This window comes from Tiliqua scincoides, chromosome 8 (assembly GCF_035046505.1).
Source record: "Tiliqua scincoides isolate rTilSci1 chromosome 8, rTilSci1.hap2, whole genome shotgun sequence".
Lineage (NCBI taxonomy): Eukaryota > Metazoa > Chordata > Lepidosauria > Squamata > Scincidae > Tiliqua > Tiliqua scincoides.
In genome coordinates, this window is record NC_089828.1 from 60,260,590 (window position 1) to 60,286,481 (window position 25,892).

Sequence of the window (25,892 nt, forward strand, 5' to 3'; positions counted from 1 at the left end):
ATGCCCCGCGCCGGCCGCCCCGCCCCGCCCCGCCCTCCCGCGCGCCGCCCAAGGAAGAGGCGAGACAGCGAGGCGGCTTCACGCTTTATTGGAGGCACATCCCGGCGCGCTGAGGTAGTCGCGGGCCGCCCGTCTCCGCAGCCCCGCAGGCACGCGGCCGGCCCGCAGCGCCCGTGCCGGTGCCGGCGTCGGGCCCTCCGGCGGGCGTCTCGGCGCGCTGCAGCCGCGGTCCGGGTGGAGGAGGCTCCGGGGGTCTCGGGCTCAGGGCGCGGCGCCGGCCTCTGCGGGGAGAAAGGAGGGAGCGGCGCTGCGGGACGGCCCTGCCGGGGAGAGCGCCGCCCGGCCCCGCCTGCGCTCCGTGCAGGGAGCCGCCCCGAGCAGTCCCCCGCCCGTCCGCAGCGCCTCCGCTCACCGCTCTCGCTCCAGCCCTCGGCCGCGCCGGCCAGCGCGTAGTGCCTCTTGCGCAGCTCCCCGAGGCGCAGCCGCTCCTTCTGCAGCCAGCTCTCCAGCTCCAGCACGCGCACCTGCGGGAGGAAGAGGCTCAGCAGCACCTCCCCAGCCGCCCCCCCGCCCCTCCTGCCACTCACCTGCGAGTCCATCTCCTGCCGCTTGATCTGCGTCAGCGTCGGCGCCGAGAAGTCCAGGCTGTCTGGGGTGGGGGGCACAGGTTACTCTCACTGGGGCTGGGGCCCCCTGCCCTGCCCGTGGGGGCGGCGGGGCTGGAGTCCTCGCAAGGGCCCCCCAGCACGAGGGGCTTGCAGCGCACCTTCCTCCTCCATCTGCGACTTCCCGGCCTTGGTGGAGGCCACCACCGCAGCTGTGGCCTGGTTCACCTCCCGAGAGGCTGTTTGCAGTTTGCGGAGCTTCGCGCTCTCCTTGTCTGCTTTCACCTGCCAGATCAAACCCAAGAGCGTCAGGTGTTCCCTCCAAGGCTGGGGGCAGGCCAGATGCGGCATGGATAACCCTCTGAGCTTGTGAGGAAGAGGAAGGAGTGCCAGCAGAAGACCCAATCCCTGGGGGGTCTTCAATGACAGCTCCAAGAGTGTCGACCCAACGTGCGGCGGTGGTGAAGACGGCCAGTTCTGTGCTTGGGATCATTAGGAAAGGTATTGAGAACAAGACGGCTAATATTGTAGTGCCATTGTACAAATTGATGGTAAGGCCACACCTGGAGTATTGTGCCGCATCTCTGAAAGGATATCATGGAAATTGAAAAGGTGCAGAAGAGAGCGACTAAGGGCCTCATCCTATCTAACTTTCCAGTGCTGGTGCAGCCCTGAGGTAAGGGAACAAACGTTCCCGTATCTTGAGGAGGTCTCTGTGAGTGCCTCCCCACCGCAGGATGCAGTGCATGCCCCATTGGCAGTTGCACCAGCACTGCAAAATTGGATAGGATTGGGCACTAAGGTGATTACCAGGCTGGGCACCTCCCTTATGAGGAAAGGCTACAGTGTTTGGGGCTCTCTGGTTTGGAAAAAAGGCACCTGAGGGGGGAAGTACAAAATTAAGCACAGGAAGGATAGAGTGGATAGAGAGATGCTCTTTTCCCTCACACAACACCAGAACCAAGGGACATCCACTTAAATTGAGTGTCAGGAGGGTTAGGACAGACAAAAGAAAATATTTCTTTACTCAGCGTGTAGTTAGTCTATGGAACTCCTTGCCACAGGATGTGGTGATGGCATCTGGCCAAGATGCCTTTAAAGGGGGATTGGACAAATTTCTGGAGGAAAAGTCCATCGTGGGTTACAAGTCAGGATGTACGTGTGCAAGCTCCTGATTTTAGAAACGGACTATGCCAGATGCAGTGAGGGCACCAGGATGCAGGTCTCTGGTTGTCTTCTGTGCTCCCTGGGGCGCTTGGTGGGTCAAACGCCCTGTGAGATACAGGAAGCTGGACTACATCGGCCTTTGACTTGATGCAGCAGAGCTCTTCTTACGTTCTTATGGGGCAGGCCCACCCAAAGCTCAGTCGGGGCTGCAGAGCCAGGCCTCTTGGCCAACACTGTTTCCAATGGCTGTGAGAAGTCTTATTCTGAGGGTCTTCCAGCTTCCTTCCCACCTCCCCCAACCCGCCTCCAGTTTTAAATGAAGTGATGAATATAGGGGGCCTCAAAGGCATCCCTGCTGCACTGCCCTGGACACCTATGCTGGCTGTTCTGGGTAGCACCTACTTCCAGGGGCCGAGGTCTGACAAGACATGGCACATCTCTCAGTCCATTGTGCTCAGTAGGAAGTGGGCAAGAAAACAGCACCAGGACAGAAGCTGGGGACTGGCATGTGGCAAGTAAACATACCATCCAGAACAGCTCCCAGGCCTCTGGTCTGTTCCTTTCTTTAAAGAACTCAGTTGCATCTTGGCTGTTAACCATGCCCAGAGCTCTGACAGCAGTGCACAGAAACCATGCAGTATCCAGGTAATGGGACTTACCTTGGAGGCTGCTACGAGCTGGGCAGTGCTGGCTGCAATCTCCCGGGAGCAGACCATCAGCTCTTCCAGCTTCCCTTTGCCTTGAACAACTAGGTCAGCTGCGTCTCTAGGGACAGACACACAGAGGTTGGTGGGCCTTTTCCTCCAGAGCTGCAGCCCACAGCCCCTCCTGGTTTTGCACGGCTGTCCACTGGTGGACATCCCCAGCCCTGCCTGACACTTACACCATCACCGTAGCTCCCCAGCCCACGGCCTTGGAGGCGGAAATCAGCCCCTCTGTCCAGCGTGAATTCCTGGCATAGAACTCCTTGGGTGAGGCTGCTCCCTAGATGGAGAGAGAGCGAAGTGCTACAGGAACCAGTGGAGGAGACGGTCCAAACCCACACTTCCTCCCAGGCTACAGGTGTCCCTGTCTGGGCGATCAAGCACCCAGGGCAAGAAACCCTCCAGAAGCAGCAGGGCAGTGAGGAAAAGCTTGCCCCACAGACGGCCCAACTCTGCCAAAGGCCATCAGGTGCAAAAGAACAGGAAGAACCACGTACACCACCCTGAGCTCCTTGGAGGAAGGGCAGTATAGAAATGTGACAGATAAAAATAAAATTTATTTTAAATAAATAAGTGTGAGAGCAACTACATTCTTGACGTGTTCTGCCTGATTATGCTTCCCAGACCAACTGGGAGGGGACCAAGACCCCCCACGACTTCCCTCCTTTCCATTGGCCCAGCAGGCATTCAGCATTGTCAAACCCCAAGAAGCTGCCAGTCCCTCTCTGCAGCCCTTGACAGAAGAGGCCCTGAATGCAGCAAAAGAACCCCCCCCCCCAAGCTGAGCAGGGGCTGGGACCAGTTTCCCAAGCCCACCCAACTGCTGCAAGTTGGAGTGGTTATGGCCCCGCTCAGTGACTCGGGGTACATGGAGCAAAGATCGAGGAAGCCTTTTCTGGAGTGCTGCTCAGCAGTGGTCAATTTTCAAGGAGCAGTGCAGAACGAGAAGCAGAGGCAGGAGGATGGCCAGGCCATTGCCGCACTCACCCTCCCACTCTCCACAATCTCTCGCTGGAGGTCCTTGGAGGCCAGCACCAGAGCCTGGATGGCCTGCATCAAGCCTGTGCAGGAGCCGAGGATTCTGCAAGGGATCACAGGTGGGACAGGGCTGGTCACCCCAAGAGTCTCAGACCCTCCCCACCACGGGCAGGCAAGGGAGCAGAGGTCTTCCCCTCTCCTGCCAGATCACATCAGGTGGGGAGGAGAGCCCTCTGGCAGAAGGCTGAGGTCACAAGAGGAAAGGGCTAATGGAGATCTGGAAGGTCTGGGCATCAGGAGGGGGTGCAGAACTCTCCCCACTGACCCCTGGGAGCCGAGTGTCAGCAGCAGCTCGCCTTGTGCCACTCCCCCCTCATAGGGCAAGAGGCTTGTTGGGTGAGGCTTCCTCACCACCACACCCCACCAGCTTGCAGACGCAGCAGGCAGAGCCCAGCCCTCTATGCACACCAACCTCTCATTGACTTCCAGCATCACTCCTGTGTCTCCTGCCTGGGACTTGTTCAGCATCTCCTGTCATGACCAAGGGGGAGGAGAATGTGGGTCAAAAATATGGCTGCAGCCCCCTGCCCCTCCCCTCCTTCTGCTCAGGACTTTGCTTCTTGCTTCAAGCCCAGAACCGTATCTTCAGATCTAGCCACATTCCTCTCCCCACCCCTAGGCTCTGCCCCATTGCCCTTCTCAAAATCTCCCTTGGCCCTAGCTGCTCCCACTCCTGATTGCACTTCCTGCACTGTTGGGCTCCCTCTCTGCATATCAGCTCCTCCATCTCTGCTGGCTTCTCTGTTTCTTACAAACATTCCTCAGTCTCCCCATTTTCCTAAAAAGCTTCCCCTAACTGCAACCCTTGGCCTCCATGCTGCCCCTTCCCAAGGCCTCCTCCAGCAGTGATTCTGCTTGATCCCACTGCTGCTGCTGAGGTCATTTCTCCTGGATTGAGACCTGGTTGAAGACCAGGAAGCAGAGAGTGGGTGTCAATGGGCAATTTTCACAATGGAGAGGTGAAAAACGGTGTGCCCCAAGGATCTGTCCTGGGACCGGTGCTTTTCAACCTCTTCATAAATGATCTGGAGACAGGGGTGAGCAGTGAGGTGGCTAAGTTTGCAGACGACACCAAACTTTTCCGAGTGGTGAAGACCAGAAGTGATTGTGAGGAGCTCCAGAAGGATCTCTCCAGACTGGCAGAATGGGCAGCAAAATGGCAGATGCGCTTCAATAAGTCAGTAATGTCAGTAACTGTAAAGTCATGCACATTGGGGCAAAAAATCAAAACTTCACATATAGGCTGATGGGTTCTGAGCTGTCTGTGACAGATCAGGAGAGAGATCTTGGGGTGGTGGTGGACAGGTCGATGAAAGTGTCGACTCAATGTGCGGCAGCAGTAAAGAAGGCCAATTCTATGCTTGGGATCATTAGAAAAGTATTGAGAACAAAATGGTTAATATTATAATGCTGTTGTAGAAATCGATGGTAAGGCGACACCTGAGTATTGTGTCCAGTTCTGATCACCGCATCTCAAAAAAGACAGTGGAAATGGAAAAGGTGCAAAAGAGAGCAACTAAGATGATTACTGGGCTGGGGCACCTTCCTTATGAGGAAAGGCTACGGCGTTTGGGCCTCCTCAGCCTAGAAAAGAGGTGCCTGAGGGGGAACATGATTGAGACATACAAAATTATGCACGGGAAGGATAAAGTAGATAGAGAGATGCTCTTTACACTCTCACATAACACCAGAACCAGGGGACATCCACTAAAGTTGAGTGGTGGGAGAGTTAGGACAAAAGAAAATATTTCTTTACTCAGCGTGTGGTTGACCTGTGGAACTCCTTGCCACAGGATGTGGTGATGGCATCTGGCCTGGACGCCTTTAAAAGGGGATTGGACAAGTTTCTGGAGGAAAAATCCATTACAGGTTACAAGCCATGGTGTGTATGTGCAACCTCCTGATTGCAGAAATGGGCTATATCAGATGTAAGGGAGGGCACCTGGATGCAGGTCTCTTGTTATCTGGTGTGCTCCCTGGGGCATTTGGTGGGCCTCTGTGAGATACAGGAAGCTGGACTAGATGGGCCTATGGCCTGATCCAGTGGGGCTCTTCTTATTTATCTTGCTGTCCTTGGCCCTCCCCTCCCAAAATCACTTCGGATCCAGTGGGCATTCCTTGTCCTGACCTTGCCTCCCTCCATGTCCTCATTCATCCCTACCGCTCCTGCCTACAACCTTAGCTCTTCCGGCTCCAACCTCCTCAGCCTCCAATTTCTCTTTTTGTGGTTCTGTCTTCATGAGAAGATTTCAGGAAAAGCTAGAGCTGGGAAAATATGCTTATTTTATGTGGAATAAAGGCACCCTCGAGTCACGCCTTAGGGAGAAAAGGCATCTCCTCTATTTTGAGTACTTACAAAGCTGACATTTTGCACAAGTGTGTTCACTAGGGCCAGGTGTTCAATTACAGCCCAAAAGGATGGAGGCTCCTTTGGAGTAAGTTATTATCAATTTTGAAGCAATTCCTCATTTGGAAGCACCTCTTCCAAATGAGGCTTGAGATAGATCCTGACTCTCTCTCTCTTTGTGATCGCCCTCGTAAAGACACAATTCAGATAAGGCACAGTCGTCAACCATCAGTCGAAGAGCAAGTCCCGAAATGCAGGCTGCAATGGTTTGGCTACGTCTGCAGAATGAACACCAGTCAGCTGCCACACAAACACCTCTGGCAAGAGCGACCTCCCTGCTGGAGAGTTCAACAGGAAGTAGCAAAGAAAATGTGACTCAAACACATTGAGGAAGACTTCAGGGACCAGCAACTGACCAGCAACAAGACAAGAAATATCCCCAAGAGTGGAAGCCTGTCCTGAATGACACATGGATCCCATTGGCACCTACAGCAGCGCATTGGCTGAGACAACAACCTGCTCCCTAAGCACCAGCTCTGGACCAAAGGAGGAGATGATCTGGCCTCAGGGCAGAAGGGAGAGAACTCCCCTGTGGCTCCCAGTAATAAGAAGGGATCTGCTCGGGGCCTGTGATTTTTGCAGTGGGGAAGACGGCCCTCCTTCCAGTCTGGGGCTCAGTGACGCAAGGCGGGTTTCCTTTGGGGGAAGTGGCGATGGCTGCGTGTGGCAGCAGCTGCTGGGGCTTTGTGGGCCTCGCTCTCCAGGCAGCAAACCACTGACTGCTGGCCCCATCGGTTTCACTCTCGAGACCCCCCCCCGTCCTGCTGCACTTGCTGCTGAGCTCAGATGGTGCCTCCAGACTGCACCTCTGGCTGAAGGCCCCCCACCCCCCACACTCACAGCTTCCCATCGCACCTCAATCCTGGTGGCTGCGGCCTCGATTGCTGCCGCTGTGGCTGCCATCTCCTTGTCCACCAGGTCCCCCAGCTCCTCCTGCTTGACGTCCAGGCCTTTGGGGCGCAGCTCCTGCAAGAGCACAGGGGGAGGTTACCCCTCCTCCAGCTTCTCATCTCCAGTTGGGCCCTTCTCAGGCTGCAGACCACTTCCTGCAACTGGTGCTCCTCACCTCTCCAATGGCATTGATCTGGCGGAGGCAGCTGGCGACTCCCGTGCAATCAGCACCCTCCAGTGTGGCCTTGTCCTTCAGGGCCCCCAAGCAGCGCAGGGCTTCAGCCCCACATTCTTTGCAGACCTCCAGCAGCTCTGGAGACACACAACAGAAAAAGAGGCCACTTAGGCACCCGTCCCAGAGGCCCTGGTCCCTTTCTTGCTTTCCTGGAGGGGATACTCACCGTCTGCAGGCTTCATGGGTGCCATGTGCGACGTGGCGCTAGCTTGCAGGATGGTGTCACTAATCAGGTGGGCAAAGGGAGGCACACAGGACAACAAGCTGCTCACATCTAGGGGCAGGCAGAGAGCACATGAGCCGGGGGGCACCAGCCCCCTCCCTCAGAGACCAGCCTGGAGCACACGCAGTCACTGCCACGAGGATCCAACAGGGGCCACTGCCAAGCAGCCATCAATGTGCCACCACCCAGCCCTTCACGCCAGTTGCCACGCAGGGGCTGTTGCCTGGGCATCTCTCACCTGACTGATCCGACAGGTACTGCCCACGTGCCTCCTGAAGCCGCTCTGTGCACAGAGAAGCTGCCAGAGTCCTGGACAGAAGGTAATCTGGGTGACACATGAAAGGAAGAGTGAAACGAGCTCCCCCCCCACACTGCCACGGAAGGCAGCAGGCGGTCAGTGGCCTGGGAGCAGGCAGTGTCCACGGACCATGTGGTCCAAAATGAGGCAGACCAGCCCCCAAGACCCTTCCCACTGCAGCAGTCTGGCAGGTGGTGGTCAGGCTCTGGGACGCCCCCCAAGGGCCAGGCACTGACTCGCATGAGTTTGTGTTTTCTCCTGGGGGCTGCTTTCATTCCAGCCACTTTTTCCTGTGGATTGTGTTGCTTTGAGCCTCAGTGCTCAGATGAGATGCAATTTTGTTTTCGTTGGCAGGAAAAACTTTTTTTAAAATAAAAAGGCATGGGGGCAGCTGCTGGGCCACCTGTGTGCATTTGCCCCAGGGAACGAGAAGTCCTTGCCTGTGCAACGTAGGGAGGAATTGCGCTCCCCCCCCCACTGCCCAGTTCCAGGCTGCAGCAGCACATACTAAACTGTGCCTTGGGTCTGCACCGAGCCTGACCTTTGGGGACCGCTAGGGAGTGAGGAGAGCAAGGTGTGAGGCCCCCCTGCCTGCTGACCTGGGGAGCTTGTGCAGCTGGCGTGAGCAGGCTCCTCAAGGCAGTGCAGGGCACCCTGAACGATCTGCTCGGCCTCCTCCAAGGCGCACTGCAGGAGGGCAAACTGCTGGTCCCAGAGCTGCTGCTGGAGGGCCTGAGTGCTGCTCTCCTGTGGGCAGAGAGAGAGGGACACTGAGGCTTTGCCCTCCACTGCTGCCTGGGAGCACTCAGGGCAAATCCTCTCCCCACTTGCCTGCTCTGCTTGGGGCTCAGCACACAGAGCACTGGACGTGCAGCAGTGGCATGTGCTCCAGCCAGTGCTTGGATGAGGCGGGGTGGGGTGCCCTGTGCGCTCCCCAACTCTGGCCAGAATCAACTCCAGCTGGGTGCTGTAGCGCAGGGGAGGGGGCGCTTGACCCTTGAGCAGCCATCTCCTTTCTCTGGGTCAACCGGCTGCACAAGGGAAGTGTGAGGCAATTGCCAGTCTCACAGCCAGGGGGTCTCCATACCCCCTCGCTGTTCAGATGGAGAGGAGGAGAACCAGAGCCAGCCACACAGCCCAACACTGATGTGCTGCTCTCTAAGATGCCCCCTTGGCTCATCCTTCCTGCCCGTGACCGACAAGTGGCACCCGAGTGGCTCATCCTCTTTGCCACGGAGGAGCTCTGCACAAGGAACACGGGTCGCGGCAGGATTCCAGGGGCCACTGGGGAGACCCTCAACCGCCCCAGTCACCCAAGAGCCCGCCTTGCCGTTTCTAGGGAGGCTACTGGCTGGAGGAGATGCCGCTCAGGGGAGGGGGCGGCCTACCCTGTCCACCAGGCGGCTCTGCAGCTCCTGCACCGCCTTGTGCTGCTCTGCCCTCCCTCTTTCCAGGGCGGCCTCCAGCTGCTGCACACTGCCCTGCAAGGCTGCCACCTGCTGATCGCGCTGGGCCACTGCCTCGGCCAAGGACGCCTTTTCCTGCTGCAGTTCAGCCAGCTGGACCCCGTGCTCTGCTTCAGACTAGGCAGCGGGTGGGGGGAAGGGAGAGGATGCATCACCAGTCAAGAGCCCTGGCCCTTCACAGCAGCCAGTCCGATCACCCACCCTGCTGCCTCTGCCAGCACTGCGGTGGCCCCTCCTTGTGGCAGCAAAGAGGAGGCACCCACATCCCCCCAAGCCTGCAAACTGCAGTGGAGGAAGGCCTCACCTGAACGCTGGACTCCACGGAGCTCCTGAGGACCTGCAGTTCCTGCCTGCCAGCCATGAGCTCCCTCTTCAGGGTCTCCAGGACCTCCGCTTGCTCCAGGGTCTGTGGGGTGGACGGTCGAGAATGTGATCGTGCCAGGCCCCCTCTTCTCCCCCCCCCAGCATACCTGCAGGGTGGCCCCCCTCACCTTCCGCTGGGCCTGTTCACTGAGCCGCTGGAATGAGTCCTCCAGCTCCTTCCTCTCCCGCTCCACATCTCCCTGGGCCTGCCTGGCCAGTGTCACCTGCTTGGTGACCTCTGCATTCTAAGAGAGAAGAGCGGGAAGGTCAAGAGCGGGAGTGGGCCCATGAGGTCCTGTGTGGGAACGGGCAGGGGGTTCACCCCAACTCTGGGGAAAAGACTGATGATGCAACACGGAATGCACCCCTCTGAAGAAGAGTGGGGTGCATTCCATACTGCATCACTAACGTAGGCCTTTCCTCCCCCCCCAATGTTCTGCAGACCCCAAGAAGGTCCTGGAGGGGTCCCACCTTCCTCAGAGAGAATCCCAGAGCCAAGAGATTCATCCCACAGGGCTCCCAGTCTGACACCCTTGGCCAACATGTCCCTCAGCCTAGCGCTGCTGTTCTGGGGGTTCAAATCCTTGGCCTATGTTACGGTTTGTTGCCTTAATAATAATAATAATAAATAATAATAATAAAATAAAACTTTATTTCTATCCCGCCCTTCTCCCCAAAGGGACCCAGGGCGGCTAACAACATATAAAACAGATTAAAACATAATTTCACAAACAGATAAAAACACATTAAAAAACACATTAGCAGAACCCATAAAAACAGTAGTCAGATAAAAGTCAGAATAAAAGAGCATAAAACAGCAGTACTTAGAGGAATCAAGCCTGTAAAAAGCAACTAAAAGATGTATAAAAGATGTTAAAAAGGCCATGAAGTCAGAAGGCTTGGTTAAACAACAAGGTCTTCAGGCCTCGCCGAAAGGTCTCCAGAGAGGGAGCCATTCTCAAGCCAGAGGATTCTCAAGGCAGAACCAGTGGGGAGAGAAGGGACCGCTGCCACTGGACAGCGTCCAAAGGCGCCCAAGTGGCTCCGTTCCAGGCCTGTCACGGGGGGCAGCGCTACCTTGCGCAGGAGGTCCGCGTGGTTCTGCACCAACTCGCTGTACTTGTCCTTGAGCTTGGTGTAGCGCTGCTCGGTTGCCTGCGCCTTTCCTGCAAGAGGCAGACGGGCAGGGCTGTGACTACTGCTTGGGGGGCGTGGCAGAGCAAGGGCAGCCTGGGTCCAGCTCCATTGGGGAGGGGGCAGGGCACCACCACTCCCCTCCCCCTGCCCTGGGAGAGGCACACAGCCAACCTGCTGGAGGGAGAATCAGTACAGCAGCCCTCTGCCCCAGACAGGCATTCTTGGGGGCTGCCCCACCTCTTCAGACTCTTCTGGGGGGCAGGTTCACCAGAACAACTCTCCAAACAAGAACAATTTCAACTCAGCTTCAGTTCATAAGGGATCCCAAGGATTGGGGGGAACTTCTAAGAGAAGATTTTACTTCTGGGAAGATTCTCCTCTTGGTGTCAAAGGCAAGACCCATCAGGAGAGAGGCCCCCATGTGAGGGCAGCCCCTCAGATTCAGAGAAAACCTGCAGCCCCCGCAAGCACAGAATTCCCCACAAAAAGCACAAGGAACAGATGCACCCCCTACCAGACCTAGAAGCAGATGGGGAGCATGACTGGAAGAATGCTGGAGGGGGAGGGGCAGGCAAGCTTCACTGGACTCCGCCAAGTCCAGCCCTGAAAAGTTCAAACCTCCAAAACAAAAACAAATAAACCCTCAGCCAGGCAGAGTCTGTGGGCACCTGCTTCTGCGCCTGGCAGGGGCTCCCTGCTCAAAGGGCGGAGACTCTCCATCCAGTGGGTGGAAAGCCTTGGAATCTCCAGGAGGGGACATTGGTGGCGGGCTCACAGGTGGTTCTCCTGCAGTTCCAGGGCTGGGCAGCTCAGCCTGAGGGAAGGACAATCCCCTCGTCTGCTGGCACCATACCTCTGGGCAACACGCCGGCCCAAGGTTGCACAGGAGAAGCCATGCTTGCCAAGGCAGGGGTGCCCAGGACATGCATGGAGGCACTTCCAGGCTGCTGTCCTGCCACCTCTCTACACAATGCAGGAGCAGCGCCAGGAACCCTCCAGAACGGGCCGTGGGGGCTCCCAGCCCGGCCCAGCCCAGATACACGCAACTCTCCAGAAGCCTGTGAAACAGACCGATGGGGCGGAGGGCAAGATGCTGTGACAGAAACACAAGGCAGGAAAACAGGAGGAACCTTCTGGGGTGTTCCAAAGCAGTGAAGAGCCAAGTGGCGCCTGCATATTGCAAACAGGCGTGTCCACCCTTGCTGGCCTCCTCTGCCAGGATCCAAATGGGAGTGCTGTGGCCAAGCAGCCCTTTTGGCCCCCCCCCCAGGTACAGGCAGCAGTGCCCAGTGGCCTCCTCTGCCCACTGCCCTTGCTCTCTGTGCCAGGCTGCTGCCTCCCCTTTCGCAGTGGCACAAACAGGTGGCCCCATTCCATGGGGGATGGGGACGGGGCACATCATGCAAGGGAAAGTGTCCTGCCTACAAAAGAAAGAGGCTCCTGGAGGAACTCTCCAAGGAGACAGCAACACCTGCAAGCCCCTGCCTGCTGTGTGTGTGTGTGTGAGTGTGTGTGTGAGAGAGAGAGAGAGAGAGAGAACACCGATAGCTACATTGCTAAACTATAAACAGATTGATTGTGCATGTTGAAAAACGGTTGCAGATCCCAAGTGGAGAGGAAAGATGAGGTTTGCCAGCGTATCCTCCACAGCTATGACAGCATTTAAAACACAGCTTCTCCTTGATTCACAGCACAACAATTGCTGCCTTGATTGTCCATCTGTCACACACCCTGTGCTGTCAGGATGAGACAGAGGACGGCATCTGAAGCCGTTCAGCGGGCATTGTGTTGTCCCCCCCAGGATGGTCGAGGGGTGGGGCTGCTGGGCTCTCAGCCCACCCCACTCACTCTCAAACTCTGTCAGGCTGCGCTGGGCTTTCTCAGTGTCTTCGTGCCGCTTCTTCAGCTCGTCCAGCTCCGTGCGCAGGAAGTCGCCCTCGTCCAGCGCCTGCCGCTTGAGGTGCTGCTGCTCTGCCAGCTCGGCCTCCAGCTCACTGACCTGCCCCTTCAGCTGCATCACCAGGCGCTGGTTCTGGAGATGAAGAAGTGGAAGGCAGAGCTGACTAGACACCAACCGCGTGCCGCAGGGGCCGGAAGCGGCTGTGCCGCTGCTCCCGTTGCAGGGGTGGGGAGCAAGCTGCTTTCTCCCTGCCTCAGGGCGATGCCCTCTGTGTGGGGGTTGCTTTCACTCAACTGTGCATCTGGTGCCCCCACTAGATCTTGCTGGCTCCCAGCTGCTCTTCTGGAACAAGCCCCTTCCCTCCTTGGTCTCCCTGCTTGCTTCCCCTCCAAGGCAGGGCTCCCTCCATCTCTGGAGGCTGTTCTGGGCCCAAGTCCAGGGTCACCTCTCACAGGCCGCCCACATTCCGTGGCCTGATCCCCAGAGGGCTGCTCAGATCACCCTTGCCCCTTGGAGGGCGGCCTGTGCCCAGCACACCAGAGGCACTAGTGCCTGCCGCCCTGCTCGGAGGCTTGTTCACAGGACAGCTGCACCTTCCGCGCATTGGCCTCCATCTCGCACCATCATCCTTCTTCCTGGGTGTGGGGAAGGCCCGGCCTGTGGGGGAAAGGCCCAGTCACTCTGCTCGGAACTGAGCCTCGCCTGCCTCTCTGGCCTGATCTTTTGGCTTGTCTATTTGTTAGTGTTCCCCTGCCTCCCAGTGGTCCTCAAAAGGGAGAGGAGAGCAAAGGCCAGGGCTGGCTGCACGATCTGGCTGGATCAAACAGCACTGCAGTGTGCCCTGTCGAGGGAGGGAGGGCCGCACAGGGCAGGCATTCCCTTTTTTGGCCTCTTTGGAGTGTGGCAGGCACTTCCTATGCCAGGACCTCCTCCTTTGCTGCAAGAGGAGAGTAGGAGGGGGTTGTGCTCACCTCCGCCTGGACATTCCTCAGTTCCTCCTTCAGGTCGCTGACCTCCCTCTGCAGCCGCTCGATCAGCTGGTCCCTGGGAGGAGGGAGGGAGGGAGAAACGGGCTGTCAACCAGAGCAGCAGAGACCAGACAGCCTGCGCCCCCCCGCACCCCCCACCGTGAGGAAAGAGGTGAAAATGATGTGTGCCCAGCTGGTCCTGTTTTGCGGGGGGGACCTGGCAGAGGCCTCTCTGGAGGTGGGCTTGCAAGTCCCCAGCAGGTGCCGCCTCCCTCATTTGTGCAAAAACACTGAAGGCAGCTGCAGCCCACTGTCCTCTCCAGGCCGGAGGCCCCCTCCAAAAACATGGGGCTCCTGCAGCAATTGCTGGATCAACCACCCCAAGGAGTCAGGGAAGGAGAAGCTGTCACACTCGCTGTTTCGTCAGGGAGCGTCCAGGCATGGGCAAGAGTGGGGACATGCTGCATTTGGAACAGAGGCGCATTTCTGAACTCAGGAGCAGCAGCCGCTGCCACTGGCCAAGGGCCCCCTGCAAACGCAGCAGCCGTGCCAGTGTTGCTCTTCCCCCGTGCAGTCCACTTGGGAGTGGCCAGTGGCTCCACATGCCAGGGTAGGACGTCACAGGTGCACATGCATGCATGCACTTCCCCTGCCCCTGAAACCCCTCCCAGCTAGGCAGGCAGCAGCGGCCCCTCACTTGTCATCTCTGGTCATCCCGTTCTGGCTGTTGAAGTTGAAGGGGTCATTGCTGAACGAGCAGCCAAAGATGTCATCAAACTTGTTGTCGAAGAGGCTCTGGAAGGAAGGAGGGAAGCTGGCAGCTCTGCACGTGTCCACAAAGGTGCCCGAGGCAGCTCGCAGGCACGGTGCCAGGGACTGCACCTGGGCCCCAGGGCGGGGGGGGTGGCCTCTACCCACCTGCTGTGAGGAGGTCTCCATTTCCGCGAGGTCTGCCAGAGGCTCGCTGTCAGGGGACGAGGTCTCTGCTGGGATGACCACTACAGGGCTGATGTGCTCCGAGAGCGCCGAGGCCCGGAGGAAGTTGGGTGGGTTCTGGGGGGCAGAGAGAGGTGCAGCTGAGGTCAGAGTTCCAGGCTGCAGTGGCCTTTAGCTCTAGCCCTGTGAGGGAAATGGAGGGGCCGGGGGTGCAAGGGCACCAGGGGCCCTGGACGCAGCTCACCTCTGGCAGCTGTGGGATCTGGATCAGCCGTTTGAAGTACTGCAGGTTGCTGGAGCGATAGAAGAGGTCCTTCAGCCTGCAAAGGGGGCAGTTTAGTCCAGGCCCCCCTGGAGCCATCCTCTGGCCAGCCTCAGACATTACTGTCCATGACTGTTCTTGACATGACTGCTCAGAATCAGGCCCCTGCTCCATCGGACCAGGTCAGAGAAGGGGCCCCTATATCCAGACCACAACAACCACTGATTTGCTGGAAAGAAGCCCAAGACCCAGGCCTGCTGTTGCCCCACACTCCTCGCTCGAGGCCGAGAGGGCAACAGACCCACAAGTCCCAACCAGGGGCCAGGCTCCGGTGCACGTGCCCAGGCCCAACCCAGCAGACCTACTTCTTGAACTGCTCCAGGAACCGGTCCCTGTGGCCTTGTAGGGTGTCAGCTGGAAGACCTGGGGGCAGAGGGCAAGAGGCGGGTAAGGGGGTGGCTTCCAAAGGCTTCTTTTTGGGAGTGCTTGAGCAAGAGGACTGGCCCAGGTATGAGCCCCCCTCCCAATCTTAAAGCTGTGCAAGTCACTTGTTGCCCCTGGGCCCCTTTCCAGTGGGCTGGGCAAAGCCTGCTGGCCAAGTGTACAAACTGGTGCACTGATTCGAGGGCACTCTGCACGTGCTCAGAGGCATGCTTAGATTTCTTAGGACATGGCATATTCCAGGACACTGGTATGATGTCTGGTCCAGAGTTCTCCTTGACCATCAATTCTCTGGATGGCCTCAGGCGAGCTGCCTCAGTCCGCTGCTCACCCCCAAGACAGGAAGAACGGCCGACCTCACAGGGCTGTTGTGAGGATCACCAACAGGATGTTTGCAAAGTGTTCTTTGCCCTGAGTTTGTCATACTCTGATACTTGGCCATCCCTCTTTCAGTCTTGGGCAGGCCTGAGCTGGCAGCTAGCCCTGCAGACCTGGCCTTTGCCTGCAGTCCAGGGCAGGGCTGCCGCCGGGCACACTCACAGGAGTGGAGTTTGAAGAGGAGCTTCACTGTGTAGTCGTAGAGGTGGCTGCAGTCGAGGATGACCTGGATCAGAGGGGCCAGGCGGCACTGGCCAGCAGCGGTGACCGATACGGAGCGGGATGTGTCCAGGGAACCAAACACTGAGGGAAAACCACAGAAATAGTGTGTTTGGGCAAGCTGGACCAAAGGGCCTCTTGGTCCCTCCCCAGCTCGCACATCCACACAGTCACTCCTCTGCCCAAGGTCCCGGGAGAGCTGCTTCTTCCAGGCCGAGCGCTGCAGTGGAGCTTTGGAAGCATTGCTGCTGGAGACAGGACCTCCTTCACACGCCATCATGGCACCACTGGCTCTCTGTCCATCCGCGTGAGGAGGCGCCATTTGAACAGCACTCCCCTGCATGGAACCCGAGAGCCCATCCAGCTGCAGGGGGCTGGGCTCATACTCCATATGCAGGCCTTTTTTAGGAACTTTAGGGAACTCTCAGGCCCCAAAAAAGGACCAAAATAGGGACCTCATAAAAACTATGGGAACAGCAAAAACGTCACTCAAAAGAATGTGTTTTTTTTTATAATCCCTCCCACTAAGAGCACAATCCTAACCCGTTATGTCAGTGCTTTCCAACACTGACATAAGGGCAGTGCAGCTCTAAGGAACATGAACAAACATTCCCTTCCTTTGAGGAGGCCTCCATGAGTGACACCCAACTGCAGGATGCAGCACATGTCCCATTGGCATCGCTCTGCCAGTGCTGGAAAGCACTGACGTAAGGGGTGAGGACTGTGCCCTAAACTGGTTAAGGTCAAACAAAAAACATTTTTAAACTGTTTTCAACGCATATTAACTCTTTAAAGTTCTATTTTAGCTTGTCTAACTTTAATGCAACTTTTGATTATTTTAGACATATTTGAGGGAGGGAGTGCTGCCAATGGCATTAAAGTGGGCAGCAGCTCACCCCCCTGCTAAAAATGCCCCCTCTGGATCCCACTGTATTCAATAACTATTGCCCAGTTTTGAGCCTCCTGTTTCTGGGCAAAGCGGTCAAGCAGGTGGTGGCAGCTTCAGAGGGTTCAGGATGAAACAGGTTATCTGGATCCTTCTCAGTCTGGTTTCAGGCAGAGCCTTGGGACACAGACAGCCTTGGTGTCGCCCAGGGCTGGACAGAGGGAGCGCATGGTCCGTCTGGATCTTTCAGTGACTTTCAACACCATGGTGTCCTCCTGGGATGGTTGGCTGAGTTGAGGACTGGGGACACAGTTTTGCTGTGGCTCTACTCCTCCAGGGCCAACAGATCCCACATGGTGGCACTGGGGGGCTCCTACTTAGAACACTGGCCCTTGAGGTGTGGGGTGCAGCAGGATTCTACACTGTCCCCCACGTTATTTAATATCTACATGGCACCGTTGGGAGAGGTCACCCAGGGATTTGAAGCTGGGTGCCTGGTGTAAAAAAAATTTAAAGAAGTGGAAGCCCTCAACTTCAAGTCAAAAGTTCAGAAACACTTGTTGTGTCTGGGAACTACCTCCAGGAGAAATGCAACACTGGGCCTGAATTGCTGCAGCTTGCCTAGAAGTTATATTGAAAATCATAAAAATTTACACAAATTATTCAAAAGAAATTTCACAGCCTCATTTTTAGGGACCTCAAATTTTTTAAAAGGGTCTTTTAGGGAATTATAGACCACGTATCAGCCCTGCAGCAACAGGAGGGGGCCAGAGCAGTGTGCTGTGGGGTGCGAGTGGGGGGGGAGCAGTGGGAAGGAACAGGCAAGCACTACCACCCACCAAGGGCCTGCCATTCAGAGTAGGAGGACTCCCAAGCAATGGTCCTCACTGCAATGAGAGGCTTCTGGAGAGCAAGCTGCAAGCTGCAGACTGGAGTGCTGCCTGGCTGCTGGGCCTCTCAAGTCACCCCAGCTGGCCGCCTTCCCTCAGCAACCAGAGGCCAGGCTGCCTGTCAGGAGGCCCATCAACTTGGCCACTGGTGCAGGGAGTCCTGCCTTGGATGTGTGGCAATGGCAGCTTTGGGGGCTGCAAGCCCTCTGCCCCTACACCTGCCTCAAGGTCCAGGGGGAGAAGCCAGGAAGGGCCGTTGCTCACCCGGCACCTCTACTCCCCAGCTGCACTTTGCTGTGCAAGAGATGCCATCCCAGCAAAGGAGGCTCCTGCCTTTGGAGACGGCTGCCAAGAGGCCTTACCTGTCTGGAAGAGGTTCAGCTCACACTCCAGGTAATCAAACATCTCCACAGTGAGCTGGAAGCTGGAAGGGAGAGATTGGCAAGTGCTGCAGCTCAGCAGCACAACAGCCACCAAGGCAGGAGCACCCAGAGCCTCTTGCCAGAGCCTTCCCTGCCGGCTGCCCCTCTGCCCCACCCAGCAAGTCAGGAAGGCAAACCAGGCAGCCCCCCAGGCCTTATCTGCAGTCACTGCCAGGCAATTCTAGGGGGACCAACAGACACCCCAGAGCTCCCCACCACTGGCCAGGCGCAACTCACAAGTTGTTCACATCGTTCTCGCCCGTCTCGTCCAGCTGCCTGTCGGACATCTGGAGGTTTCCAGGGAAGCCAGGGTTCTGGGGGGGGAGGGGGGGAATCAGGCCAAGGCCCTGCAAACCTGGCCCTTCTTCTCTGCGTAGCCAGAACTGCAGCACTCCGGGTGGGGAGGCAGCCACAACACTTGGCTCTCAGCCCAAGGCAGGTCTTGTCAGCCAAGGCCACTTTGCTGGGAGTTGCACACGAGTAGGCTCACATCCTCCAAGATGAGAAAGACCTAGTGGCGCACCCAGGGGCTATGGCACCTGTGGCAGTAACATGGTAACATCATGCGATGCCAAGCAATGTCATGACCACGTGATGTCACTTCCGGGTTCTCCAGTCGCTTTCAGACTCCAAGTTGACAGGAGCGAACGCACACTCACAGAGGCAGCAAAATGGCCCCAGCCACCGCTGTGAGTGCCACACACTACAGTTGCTTCCTGACTCAGGAAGCAACTGGAGTGTGCGCACACTCACAGCAGCAGCTGGCCTTCAACCCTTCAAGTGGTGCCCAGGGCACACGGGCTGGTGATCCATACCCCAGGAAAGCCACTGGGAATGCCACACATTTGCGGCAGAGACAACAGGAGGAAAGCCACACCCATCCCTCCCTCCCTCCCTCCCCAGGGAGCCCCATCAAGTCCTCCCTGGGATGTGGGGTTTCAGGAGAAGAGTCACGTTCTTGCCAGCCAGAGCTCCAAAGGCAGCCACTCCCCAGCCAAGGGCACACATAGCAAGGCTTTCCTGCCCCTCGCAGGGGCCGTGGCTGCAGTCAGTCTCCTCCTCGACACTACGCTGCTCTGCCTCCAGGCTTGCCAACACCGAGCGCCCTGGCCCAGCACAGCCAGCCGGATTCCGTTCTATAAATACCTGCTGCTGCCCTCTTTCCAAACGGGATGCAGCCGAGACAAACAGGGTGGCCTGGAGCCAATCACAACTCTGGCAAGGCAAGGAGGGTGGGGAGCTGGCCAGGACCGCATCACCACTCTTTGGCAAGGCGTTCTGCAGACCAGTACATGCAGCATCTACCCCGCTGCCTTTGGGCTTGTGGCTGTCAAGCCCACCCCCCTCTCTGCGCCTGGGTCTGTAGACCACTCCTCCTGAGGACACAAAGCTCCCACCCTGCCACACCCCCAGAGAAGACAGGACACAGGAAGAGCCCCCCTCAGTCTTCTGCCAGAGGGGCAGGCAGGGTCACAAGGCGGCTGGATAAGTCAGCAGCCCCAACTTCCAAACAAAGGACTGTGTGGGGAGGGGGGGGTGGAGCCAGTCCTGAGGCCCTAATGCAGCGCCCAAGGCCCCGTCTGGATAAATTCCCCAGAGCCTCCCAGTCTGGAGAACCTGCAGATAGCTCTGAACCCGTCAGAGGAACCAAGAGGGGTGCATCTTCCAGGGCATGTGGCCAGCTGAGCAGCTCTGCGCAGGCTCTGTCTAGGCTGCCCTGCTCTCTTGCTCCGCCTCCAGAGAAGCCCACTGAGCAGCCCCTGCCTCTTGGTACCCCCCAGCTCCAACGGCCAGCCTCTCAGGCAGCTCTGGAGCTCCAGAGGTGGCTGTGGCAGGGCACGCAATGCAGCGATGCAGACTGCCCCCTACCTTGGTGTGGAACTCCATCTTGGTTCTCAGCAGTTTGAGGTAGATGCTGCACAGCTGCCCATAGCCCTCACTCAGGTGGCCCTGTGGAGGAAGCGGAGAGTGGGTGAGCGGGGAGGGCATCTCCAGGCTGGAGACAGCCCTCCCTCCCTCCCTCCCTCCAAGTGCTGCACAGGCCTGCCTGCCTGCCTGGAACCAGAGCCAGCTCACGAGGTCCGGAAGCCTGAGAGCAGAAGCATTCCAGTGCCAGGTCCTGGGGAAGGGGCACTGCAGCACGCCAGAAGAGAGACTGCCTCTCCTCCCAGTGGGATTGTCTCTTCACCGCAGAGATGTAATTCCCCCCAACGCTCGGAACCAAACCCTGGTGGCAAGGGGGGGCATGTGCAACCCACAGGCACAAGACCCGGAGAGCCTGTGGCGGGAGCTGCCTCTGGGCAGGACTGTAAGGGCCGGAGCCCCCTGTTCCAGCCCAGGGACAGCCAGCCGTCTTTCACTCTCCGGACTGAGAGGCCCCCCCCCGCAGTACTCACTCACCCACATGCGGCTCATGTCGCCGAGCTCGCTCTTGTACCGCATGGAGTCCTTCAAGACCTGCCAGAGAAAAGGGGGAGCTCATGCGTGCCCTGCAACTGAGCCACCAGACAAGACTGGAGGGGGCAGGGGAGAGGCAGACAAACAGGCCCAGGCTCCCCACCCCCACGCAGCGTCCACAGAGGGCTTCCAAGCACACAGAGCATCTTGCGCATCTCTCCCAGGGCAGCCCCTGCAACCAAACAATCCGGTGTGCCTGTTTTGTGCCCCCCACGTGGCAGTTGAGACTAAGAGGAAGCGGCTTGCCAAAGGTGTCTTCATGGCCTGACTGGGACGTTCTGATCCACAGGCCAGTCTTGCAGTCACTGCCCTGCACCACCTCTGGAGAAAGAGAGACTGTGGTCCACTGCAGGCTGGTTGGCCTCAGCTCTGATTCAGGTGATGATTTAACCTGGGGATCTGGACCACCATCGGCTGCAAGCCGTGACACAGAACCCTGGTTTCCAGAGGCTCTGCGGTCAGCCATGAGCAAACCTCACTTGCATCTCCCAGCACAAGCAGGAACATGGCCTAACTCAGCAAGCTCCAGCGTGGCGTCGCTACTGGTTTGGGACTCTCAGCGTGGGCCGAAGCTCTGGCAGGTAGGCAGCATCAACCACGGCCATCAACAGTTGGGGCAGCTTTCTGTGGGTCATCTCCCGGCTCCATGTCACCTAGCGTGGTTTCCGTCGACCGCCAGAGGGTCCACCATGGATTTCCCCTCATGGCAAACCAGGCAGGAGGTGTTTGGGGACCCTGAACCGCATCAGCTCCACACAGCCTGAGTGCCACATGCAGCTCGAGAAGGGGGTCCACAAAAGGGGGCGGCAGCAGGGCTTGGGGGAGGGGCAGCCTTACATTCACGTGGCCATCACGGAGGAGCTTGTGAAAGACGTGGCAGAATTTCCAGCACAGGACGGCGTTGCTGGAGAGGGCCAGGCGGTTGACCACTGCCCAGAAGGTGTGAGCACCTCTCTCGTGGTGGGTCCCCAGGATGCATGGTGGGGGGTGGCTAAGGAAAACCCGAGGAGTGTCTGGACCCAGGAAAGGACGGGGGTACCGCTGCCAGCCCGAGAGCTCTGAGCAATGGGTGCCAAGGAGGAGAGCCCGCAGCCCCCCTCCTGCCCGCCTGTGCCCGTGAAATGCCAACTGCCCCCCAAGGAGAAGAGAAGCAGCAACCAAGGCCCAGCCCGCCCAGCCTGGCCCCCTCTCCTGTTGCAATTATTGCTTCTTGCTTAATCCCCCACAAGCCTTGCCGGGAGCCGTCGGCAGAGGGGAAGTGCTGGCCCCTAAGACAGAGATACAGAGGCCCCCCTCTGACTAGTAATTGCTGGGGGGAGGAGCAGGGGCGGGGCCAGGAGACTGCCCCCCCAGTCACTCCTGCTTCCCCTGGCCTCTGCCCCCACTCCTGGCACTCACCTGGAGAGAAGGCAAGTGGGGAGCAGCCCATCTCAAACTGTGAGGGCTCCAGGCCCCCTCAGCCAGACCCCCTCCCCGAGTTGCCCACTTTCAAAAAGATATTTCTGGCGTGCTTCTCTTTGACGGCGGCTTCCTGGGCATTAATGGCCTTGGTGATGCTGACCGTCTGGACACAGAGAGAGGAGAAGTGTTAAGAGTGGAGAAAAGTCCAGTACCACGGCTGACACACAGCACGTGCACCCCTCCTCACAATGGTGTCGGCTGCCCACACCCGGCTCCAGTGCTGGGAACAACCTGGCATCTGCCCACATGGCGGCAAGTCCAGTGCTGGGATTGAGTCAGGCCTGCTGCCCCCGAAGTGGACAGGGGTCTGAATGTGGGCCAGCCATCAGGGTATGGAGAGAGGCACTCCTCCCAGGAAAGGCAGGGCAGGGGTCTGGCCTGCCAAGGCAGGCAAGACTTTTCAGGGCCAACGGCTTTGCCCCCCATGTCCCACTCACCAGCTCCCGCCACTGGTGCCCTTCATAAACCTGAGTCACACCCAGTCACAGGAAAACACCAGCAAGACACAGCAGCCAGGCGGGCACAGCCCACCCATCCCCACCTCTGCATCACTCCTTTATTCCAACCATGGAAAAAGTCCCATGAGCTCCCAAGGCAAAGGAAAGGCCAGACTGCAGACAAACGAGCAGCTTCTTGGGCTGGGCTGGCAGGTCATGGCAGCAACACCACCCTTGCCCCCCACCAAACACCCACAAGGGCCCTGGAAGCAAGCCTGCACTGCAGCAATGGCATGAGGGGTTGGGTGGCATCCAGAAGAGCGGGCAAAGCGCTAGCCAGGCACTCCAGCAGCCTGTGCGGCCACCGGAAAGGCTCCAGCTGTCGTTTTCGCTAGTTGCAGAAGTGGCCCAAACAGGGAGAGTGGGGAGGCTGGAACGCGCCCAGGCCCTAGCCATCCATGCCACAGTCCAGCGACCCAGAACACCCAGTGCTGGCCCAAGGGGCTGGCCCAGTGCTATGCCTCCAAGGAAGCCGTCCTCGTACCTGCCCTGCCCACAGTTTTGTGAGAACCGCAATGGTAACAAACACTCTTCCAAGTGACATTGGAGGCCTGCGTTGAAAGCCAGCAAGGCCTTTGCCACTCTCGCTGTCCCACAAAAGGACGCAATCATAGGAGGGGAGGCTTCGCCTCAGAGACCCCTACCCAGTCGCAGAGTCACGGGCGGCACACAGAATCCTGGGGCTTCCCCTCCCTCTCCAGGAGGACTCAGACAAGAACTGCAGCTGCACTCATAGGGCTGAGGACGGCCTGGAGCTGCCCAGGGCGGGAGGAGTTCCTACTCTGCTGAAAGCGCAGTCTGGTCCGGCACTCCCAGCTTCAGCAGCGCTGGAAGGAGCAGGTTCCAGAGGGGCCTTGAGCGACTGCAGCACCCAAGGCACCAGCTTAATCCCCCAGCCCCCCACAGCCACACGCAGCCCAAGCAGTGAGCGCCAGCAGTGTCCCGTGTCCCACCGGGCAGAAGCAACAGCTCCTGGGGAAAAATCCACATGGAACTTTCAGGACACCTAATGCCACCAGCTGGCCCCTCCCTCCCTCCCTCCCTCCTGTGGCTGTGCTCAGCCCAAGTCACTCTTGGCCCTAGCCCCAGAAAAAGCGGCTCAGAAGGGGCTGTGCCAGATGGCACAGTGCCAAGGAGGAGCCCCCACCCCGGCCACCTAAGAAGTGTCTGGCCATCAAGAAGGGTCTGGACAAGTCCGGCTGAGAGAGGCAGCGGCAGAAGCTACACCTCGGCCACGCTCCTTGCAGGGCTGGCCAAGGGGCTGCGGGAGGCCTGTTGGGAAGACCCCACAGAACACATCGACACACACTGCAACACGGCATTCTCAGCAGCACCACTGGAGTGAGAGCAGACTGGGACAGGAGCCACAGAACCCAGACTTCAAAGGCCAGGTGGTCAGTCCCGGTCCCTTTGTGTGCCCAGGCAGGCCTGCCTCCTCCAGGGCGAGGGCAGCATCCCAGGAAGGGGGCCTGTGGAACTGGAGACCAAGCAGCCCTGGAAGCTTCCCCTTTGCACCCTGCTTGGGCCAGGCCCACAGCGGTTTTGACAGAGGATGTGAGTCAACAGGCACCTCAAGGGCGGGCTGGGGAGGGACGCATAACAGTTTATTTGGGCTTCTGTCCCCTCCAAAGTCAGCCCCACGTTACCGGACGAACACACTGCAACCCCCTCCCCCCTGGCAAGATAAACATCCCAGCTCCGGCCAGCCAGGGAAAACACCTTCATGGACTGCCCACAGCCCACGTTCTTTTGCCATGAGAAGCAGGAGCAGCCAAGGCCTTATTGCATCCAGTCCCCGGAGGCCAGAAGGGGCACAGAGGGAGGCCTCGCCCCAGGGGGCAGCCTCTCCAGCCCACAGCCAGAGAAGGGCAGGGACCTGCCAGGCTGCCTTGCACCAAGCCAGGCCTGTGTCCACCCAGAGCAGAACTGCTGCTCCAGGGCCCCGGCCGGGGTCTTCCTCCGGTGGAGGGACTGAGCGGGCCCAGCGGCAACCGGGGCACCACTCTGGCCACAACCAGCACAGGACCCCCCAGTCTGGGGCGCTCCCGCTTGCACTTGCCCCCCAAGTCACCCCTTGCACAGCTCGTTGGCTGCCCCCCAGGCAGGTTCAGCTCTCGCTGCAACTCCAAGAAGTCACCCGCAGCAGGAGAGCCCGCGCGCCCACCAGGGAGCGGCTCCAGCAACGTCCGGCAGCCGGGCACGGCCGGCCAGCCCACCCTCGCCCGCTGGGGACCTGCAGGCGCGCCCCCTCAGCATCTCCAGGAGCCCCGGCACAGAGGGCCTGGGCCGGGCCGGGCCGGTGGGCGTCCCTCCCACACCGAGAGGGAGGCGGCGCGGGCCAGCGCCAGTCCGGCAGCTGCCCCTCCTCTCGGGCCCAGCCAGCCCAGGAGCCCCTCGAGGCGGGTCGCGGGGGCGCAGGGCCAGCCCGGCCGGGCAGCGCCGGGATGGAGGGCGGCTCCCCAGCCGCGATGCCGGCCGCCGGCTGAGCCCGGGACGCGCCTCCCGCGCAGAAGCGCAGTCGAGCCGGGCCGCCCCGCCCGCCTCCTCCCTCCGGAGCGAGCGGAGCCCTGCCGGTCCCGCGCCGCCGGCGCGCCTTACCAGCTTGCCCACCTCCATGGCCGGCGGAGGCCGCGCCGCGCCAGGCGCAGCACCGGAGACCCCGCGAGGGCGCGCGCTGGGAGCGACAAAGGCCGCGGAGGGGCGGGCGAGGCCGGGCGGGCGGGCTGGCCGCGCAGACGCCGCCGGCCGGGGGGAGCACAAAGGCAAGGCGGGGCTGGGCGGGGCTGGCGCTGCCGCTGCCGCGGGCTCCACGCCGGGCTCAGCACCCGCGGGCTGGCGGCCGTGGAGAGCGAGGGAGCGAGCGAGCGGAGCGGGGCGGAGGACGGGGGCTGCGGCGGGGCCTGGGCTCGGCTCTCCCCGCCGTCATCGTGAGCCGCGGACGGCGGTCGGCTCCCTGCGGCCTCCCCGCTTCGGAAAGGATAAGCTGCTGGCCGAGGAGACGAGCAGACTGGCTGGGCTGGGCGGCGGCAGCGCGGGGGGCCGGGACCTCGTGAGCGGGGACCGCTGCCTGCGGACCATCACCCCTCCCCCGTCGCCAGAAGCGGGCCAGGGGGCAGCTGCGAGGGGCAAGGGCAGGAAGGGCTCGGGCGGGCTCCCGCCTCGGCCAGAGAAGGGGCTGCTCCTCGGTGCCGGGATGGGGAGCCCCCTGCTCTGGCCTGAGCAGCCAGGCAGGCAGCCCCCAGCACCGGCCAGGCCACGGGCCTCCCTGGGCCAAGCAGCGACTGCTTGGGGGGCGAGAGTCGGCAGTCCGGAACTGGGGGGTGTAGCGGGCCTGGCCCTGCAGGCAGCATCCCCAGGCAGGGGGCGTAGAAGCCCGGAGAAGGACCTGCAGGGCCGCAGGCCGACTACCCCTCAGCCCCGGCCCAGAGGAGCCACTGGTGTGCAGTCGGGCTGCTGCCCCCAACACTGGGACCTGCCCCTTCCGGAGATCCTGCAGGGCTGACTCCAGGGCCCCCCCCCCCCCCGGCCCACAAAGCACTGGAGGCATCTGGCCAAGAGCAAAGCTGCTCCACAGCGGGGGGGGGGGGTGTCAGTGGCATCTCTCCCGCTCCCCAGCATTTTTATCTCCTGGAAGTGGGGCT

At 59.5% G+C, this 25,892-nt stretch overlaps 1 protein-coding gene across 3 annotated transcripts; it reads right to left on the reverse strand.

Moving 5' to 3' along the window:
* Positions 1-72: 72 nt before the first annotated feature.
* Positions 73-24,958, reverse strand: HIP1 (huntingtin interacting protein 1). 3 transcript variants are annotated; one of them, XM_066635264.1, is made up of 32 exons: positions 24,850-24,958; positions 21,794-21,857; positions 21,131-21,273; positions 20,237-20,293; positions 19,706-19,786; positions 18,074-18,150; positions 17,777-17,838; positions 15,582-15,722; positions 14,966-15,023; positions 14,583-14,658; positions 14,321-14,455; positions 14,100-14,197; positions 13,406-13,478; positions 12,383-12,566; positions 10,475-10,563; positions 10,226-10,249; positions 9,526-9,642; positions 9,339-9,440; positions 8,957-9,151; positions 8,168-8,315; positions 7,509-7,595; positions 7,214-7,321; positions 6,988-7,124; positions 6,777-6,887; positions 3,927-3,985; positions 3,464-3,557; positions 2,656-2,756; positions 2,432-2,537; positions 767-890; positions 588-649; positions 413-524; positions 73-281 (listed from the first exon to the last, which is right to left on the reverse strand). In XM_066635264.1, exons 1-32 carry the CDS (start codon positions 24,865-24,867, stop codon positions 262-264), a joined length of 3,063 nt encoding a protein of 1,020 aa, XP_066491361.1. In that variant the 5' UTR covers positions 24,868-24,958; the 3' UTR covers positions 73-261. The 3 variants fall into 3 exon arrangements, with proteins under 3 accessions (XP_066491361.1, XP_066491362.1, XP_066491363.1); XM_066635265.1 differs by having other exon boundaries at positions 24,862-24,882; XM_066635266.1 differs by lacking the exon at positions 10,226-10,249.
* Between the last annotated feature and the right edge of the window lie 934 nt (positions 24,959-25,892).

What these genes read in the sequence shown, in the direction of transcription:
- HIP1 (XM_066635264.1), bottom strand. An exon ending in ACGCGGACCTCCTGCGCAAG is followed by an intron (nt 10,250 to 10,474) that starts GTAGCGCTGCCC and finishes TACATCTTTTAG; the next exon opens with TTGCTTTTTACAGGCTTGAT. An exon ending in ATGCTGGAAGTCAATGAGAG is followed by an intron (nt 3,558 to 3,926) that starts GTTGGTGTGCAT and finishes GATCCCTTGCAG; the next exon opens with AATCCTCGGCTCCTGCACAG.